The sequence below is a fragment of the Staurois parvus genome, unplaced genomic scaffold (assembly GCF_062004578.1).
Source record: "Staurois parvus isolate SC_StPar_1 unplaced genomic scaffold, SC_StPar_1.0 ptg000686l, whole genome shotgun sequence".
Taxonomy (NCBI): domain Eukaryota; kingdom Metazoa; phylum Chordata; class Amphibia; order Anura; family Ranidae; genus Staurois; species Staurois parvus.
Genome location: NW_028318482.1, coordinates 3341834 through 3347899, shown reverse-complemented (window position 1 = coordinate 3347899; position 6066 = coordinate 3341834). Strand labels below are relative to the sequence as shown.

Below are 6066 nucleotides of genomic sequence, written 5' to 3'. Positions count from 1 at the left end.
TAAGTTTGTAATACAAACATACAATAACTTTCAAAGTAAACAAAAATGTCAATACAGTTATAACTCATATTTTTGTGTGTATTTGTGTTAGAACTTCTTTCTTATCAAATAAACCAAGGATAATGCAATCCACTCCAAAGCAGCTCAACCTACCAGAACCACATCAGAAGGATTTCAGAACCATCTCAAATGCAAGCTGAATGCACTTGACCCCATATAGCATTTGTCTATCTATAAAAGACCTTGTATTGTTATTTGGTCATTAGATCCCTTCCTGCATTGTAGTCCAAAGCTGGCCATACATGGATTGAAATTCAGCCGATTCAGCAGGAACCAGACAAATTTCTATCCATCTATGTCCGTATCCATTTCTATGTCCATTCCTGTTCATGAGAAGTTGATCTATTGATCTCATGGCTTTATGCTAGACAGAATAGAGCTCACCAAAATGACCAGCAGAGGATACAAAACAGTTTATTGATGGTACAGTAGCCAATATATGGGACAAGAATGTTACGAACAGGATCAAATGTTCAATAAGGTCAACCTATCAGGAAAATTTGCATTACATTAGACAGATACATGACTGATGGGTGCTCTCACTATCTATTCAGTAGTGTTAGTAAAAATCTCTCAATAATTTAAATTATATAGAAATATGAGATATAGATGTATGAGACTTACATGTCTACAAATGCATCCTGTATATTTTCTGAAAACATAACACAGTAGTAAATTCCCAGAAAAAAGTTAGGCCAAAGCCTTAAAAACTTGGGTGATCCAATCTATTGCAATTTCCATTTACTGCTCTTCTCAGCCAGTGTGCACAGTGATAGCATAAACAAACTTCAGCAGCCTGTTTACAAATTTTAAGCAATTATAATATGAATCTGATGGAACATAAAGCAGCTTTAGATAAACAAACTACAATTTGCTTTAATGGCTAAGCCCCACCAAACTGAGGTTTTAGTTTTGGGTGGGCGCCAGCAGGATAAATCATCTACTGGCTTAGATCTCTATGGAACTTTGGCAGTAGGATCTGTGCCTGGCTGTTCACAGCTCCACCCACCTGCCAAAACCATTATGACAAGGTCAACATCTCTGTTTGATTCTTAGTTTATTCATTTATTTGATTTCTTAAAGTACGCAGCAATGGGTTCAAGAGGAAAACTCCAACTTTAGCAAAAGGCAAAAAAAAAACCTGGAGTTTTCCCTTCAAAATGACTTCTTGTGGAAGAGGAGCTGAGCTGAGAACTCCAGACTTGACTCCAACTGACCTGAGAAATCTACAGGAGAGTCAGTGGCTGACTCAACCCTACTACTATTACTGTAAGTAATAGTGAAGCCTTCTGTGTTTAGTCTCAGGCTGCTGTTATAAAGGGAAGGAACAGCTTGTTCTTATGAAACCAGTAGAATTTTCTGACGTGTCCAAGCCTACAAACAAAACAACAAAGTAACACAAATGACGTAATACAACTAGCAGGATGACGAAGACACTGCTCGGCTGTTGTCTTTGCAGTTGCGATGTAGAAGGCCAGCAAGTGATTCATCCCAAACCTGCATAGGGAATACAAATCAAAACCAAATTAAGTGAATTTACTTTTTTTAATTGATAAATTTGGCTGATTCAAAAATATTTGTAAAGATCACCTAAAGCAAAAGTATAAAATATCTTTTTATCAGATTTATTTTAATTATTTTCTAAAGTTGAAAGGCCTGCCCTGGTTTTCTTATAAGAACGACATAATAATACAATAACATCAATCCCTGCCCTCAAGTAGTTTACAGTCTTAAGCTGGGTAGACATGGTCCAAATATCGGCCAGTTCAGCAGGAAACGAAACCACATTCCAACCATGTGTACAGCTGTCCTTCCGACAGAAGCCATTCTAAAGACCGGCTTTTGTTGAAGGGACATGCTGGCACCAGCAAACCAGGCTCTGATCAGCTCTTGCAGCCAATGGCTGCAAGCTCTGATTAGTGTCTTTGTACAGGGGGGAGCTCCCCTATCAGAACTCTAAGGCACAGCGGGAGAGATCGCTGTACTATTGTTGCTTAGTTAGCACAAAGATCTCTCAGTTTTTCGTGGGCTGACTATAATATATTCTATAATAAGAAACATAATACATATAAACATCTTAAAAACATGCTGTGGTATTATGAGCAGCAGTTTGCAGTTTCCTTGCATTTATGCATCTACGTGGTCATATGAAACAAGCCTAAACATATGGGTCAGTATGTCATTTTGCAATGAATATAATGTTTTCTGCCCCAAATTACATCACCAATCTTGTCTCTAAATATCACTCAAACTGTTCTCTCCGCTCCCTCCCTCCTCCCATGCTCGTCTCCAGGACTTCTCCAGAGCCTCCGCCATGCTCTAGAACTCTCTACCCCAGTCTATCCAACTATCACCTACTCTGCCCACTATTAGGCGATCCCTGAAAACCTATCTCTTCAGGGAAGCCTATCCTGCCTTCAGCTAATAACCAAATCTTCAATTTCTCCCATCAGTCCATCCCCCCATTATTACCTTTTGTACCACCAGCCCCACCCTATTAGATTGTAAGTTCCCAGGAGTAGGGCCCTCCTAACCCTCTTGCATTGAACTGTATCATTGCTGTATTGTCTCCCTTTATATTAAGCGCTGAGCAAACTGTTGGTGCTATATAAATCCTGTATATTAATAATAATAATAATGTTTGTATTAACATGTTTTTTAAGATGTTTATATGTATTATGTTTTTTATTATAGAATATATTATAGTCAGCAATTGCTGATTGAAGAAGATCCCTGAAGAAGAGAAGTCTTTTTATTCTCGAAATGTGTCAGTGTTGACTGTAAATTACCATGTGTAATATTTTGTATGCAATCGCATGTAACTATGATCATAAAATTGTTACTGTATTGTCTTTTATTGGAATTTAAATACAATTATGGTCATATTTATTCTACATCTTTTGGTTTTTTTTGCTCATTGATCGGTGCTGCCTTTAAAGTCCCACATAAGGGGATATTTCCTTATTTGGTTACATTTTTAGGAATGATAGTAGCCATAGACCTCTCTCACCATATTTTTGCTTTGAAAACAATAGGAGGCTGACAGCTCCTGCAGCTATTCGTGGCTGATTATTATAATTCAGTGATTACCTGCAAATGATTGGCCCTGGATGCAGAGAGTCTATGGTGACATCTGCCACAGATGGCAGTGTCATTATGTCAGCTCTCAGTTGGACTTTTGCCACGGTTTTGACACGTTTTGCGTTTTCCCGTGGTCATACAAAGGTGGTGGTATAGATAAATAAAAACTCTTTATTCTGCATCTGTTTATGGGGCTTTGCAGACTGCAGGCAAACCACAGAAGCAAATACAGATCATTAACTAGCGCAGGATGAATTAAAAAATGGACTGCAGACAACCAAAAAAAAAAAAGTATGTCCTTCAAGTGAACCTTCACTCAAAAGTGAAAGTGCTGCTTATTCAACTGCCTACCCCTAACACTTTTGACATTGTTTTTATGGGGAGCAGGTACCTTTTTTGACAGGTACCCACTTCCATTTCCATAATTCTTGCTTAGGCAAGAATAACATGCACTTATGTATGCCCCCTGCCAGGGGCGGACTGACAACTCATGGGGCCCCCAGGCAATAGGGGATCATGGGGTCCCTGTGTCCTTGCCCAAACTCAAAAAAGCCTATGAAAAAGGTACCAGGGGAATCTCATGGGGCCCCCTACTGACCCCGGGCCCTCGGGCAGTGCCAGAGTTTCCAGTCCGCCCATGCCCACGCCCCCAGCAGCAGCCTCCTGGGACATGTCACATGTCCCAGGAGACTACAGGATGAGTAGCACCACATGATCTCAAGCATGCACAGTGGGGAGCTGCCTGTGATTCCTCACAAAGTCAGTTGACTCCCATATCCAAAATGGCTGTGCCGGAGACCTGCAAAATCCAACTGCAGGAAAATAGCACAGAACCCTCAGGCAGTGGTAAATACCTTATTTTTAAATGTCAGTAGCTATGGTTCTTGTAGCTGTTGACTTTTAAATTAAACAATTCTAAAACACTTGTAAGTATGCAAAGAATTCCAAAACATAATAGAAACTTATTTGCTTATTGTGTACTTTTCAAACGGAATTGTGACATGATTAGATTCACTGGGGATTAAAACAGGATCAGGCTTTGTATTTGGTTCTCATAAGGAACCTTTTGTTCTTCATGGTCTTAGCTTTGTTCTTCATGGTCTTAGCTTTGTTCTTCATGGTCTTAGCTTTGTTCTTCATGTTCTTACCTTTGTTCTTCATGGTCTTACCTTTATTCTTCATGGTTTTACAAGACAACATATGGTAAAACCATGAAGAACATAGGTTCTCTATTAGAGCCAAATACAAAGCTTGATCCTGTATTCATTCCTAATGCATCCAATCATATCATATTATTTATTTTGGGTTGTACACTATAAGCTGAGAGGTTTCTATTATTTTTTGGAAATATTTTGGGAAATATACATAGAATGTAGATTTTACACAGTGTCCCAACTTTTTTGGACTGTACTAAAAATTCTGAAGTAGGTGGCTCTTTGTGTAAAATATTAAAAGGACAGGTTACACTCTAGGAGCCAAGTGATTTAGCAACAAAGTGGCCCAAAACAAGATTTGTTGCACAGAAAACCATTCCAGTGTCTTTTTATTGCATACCAATAGCTGCATACCAGCAAGCATGTTTCTGGGCCATTGTCAAGTAATACAAACAAGACCATTATAGAAAAGACTGATAAATCATTTCCAGACAGGTATTTTACAGTTTCAGCTTGCTTTCTGCTATTTGAGGTTTCTGTTAAGAAATGTCATTAATAAAGGAGGAACATAAAAACAAACAAAGCAGCCAGATGGTTGGAGGTGGTAATTTGGAGGTTAGTTGGGGGTCTTGCTAGCTCACATTGGACACAACACTGCCTTGAAAACTCCAAATGCATTTGCACAATATACTCACCGTAACTTTTATAAATGGTAATGAAGCACATTTTACTGGGGAACTGCAAAGAGAAAACAAAGTTAATTCAGCAGCTGTGCACCATCATGTTTTATGCAACTGAGTTATGGGTTGAAGCCAAAACAGGCAAATAAGCTGTATAACAAGTCATGATTTTAAACAAAGACAATTCTCACTAACATCTCGTTATAATGTTTGCTTTTGTTCATACTTCTAAATGTTTTATTAACGATGTCACTGGATGTTATTTGTTTATACAGAGTTATCTCTTTGGGAGAGCATGATATACAAAGATATGATGGATTCTCTGTTTCTTTTTCAGCTGATTCTCAACTTTATATATTACTATACTTTGTTGAATACTTATATAAACTAGGGCTGAACAACAGCTGGAACAATATGGTGTGGGAGAGGGGGAGAGTATTGCTCCCTGTCAGTGTCCAGGGGTGTAGACAAGGGAGGATAGGGGTGTCACTTGGGGAGGGGGAGCTGTACTGAGGAGGCAGAACTGTGCTTTGGGGGGGCTGTACTGAGGGGGCAGAGCTGTACTGGGGGAGTTGTACTGAGGTGTCAAAGCTGGACTGGAGGGGGGAACTGTACTGAGGAGGCAGACCTGTACCGAGGAGGCAGTGCTACACCTCTAGGGGGGAGAGCTGTACTGGGGTGGCAGAGCTGTACTGGGGGGAGCTGTACTTAGGGGGAAGAGCTGTATGGTGGGGTGTACTGAGGGGGGAGAGCTGTACTGGGGTGGCAGAGCTGTACTGGGGGAAGAGCTGTATGGGGGGGTGTACTGAGGGGGGAGAGATGTACTGAGGGAGCTGTACTGAGGAGGCATAGCTGTATTCAGGGGGGAGGGGTTGTACTGAGTAGGCAGAGCTGTACCTGGGGGGAGAGAGCTGTACTGGGGGAAAGCTGTACTGGGGAGGCAGAGCTGTACCTGGGGGAGAGAGCTGTACTGGAGGAAAGCTGTACTGGGGAGGCAGAGCTGTACCTGGGGGAGAGAGCTGTACTGGAGGAAAGCTGTACTGGGGAGGCAGAGCTGTACCTAGGGGGCTGTACTGGGGGGGGACTGTACA

At 40.8% G+C, this 6066-nt stretch overlaps 1 protein-coding gene across 2 annotated transcripts in view; it reads right to left on the bottom strand.

Annotated features, from left to right (window-relative positions):
• Window positions 1-458: 458 nt before the first annotated feature.
• The window catches only part of MYBPC2 (myosin binding protein C2), a 119815-nt gene continuing 114207 nt past the window's right edge, over window positions 459-6066 (bottom strand). For both annotated transcript variants that reach the window (XM_089652567.1, XM_089652568.1), the window contains 2 exons: window positions 4991-5033; window positions 459-1557 (listed from right to left, as the gene is read on the bottom strand). In XM_089652567.1, coding sequence (XP_089508693.1) covers window positions 5023-5033 — 11 coding nt within the window. In that variant the 3' untranslated portion in view covers window positions 459-1557; window positions 4991-5022. The remainder of the gene's footprint in view (window positions 1558-4990; window positions 5034-6066) is intronic.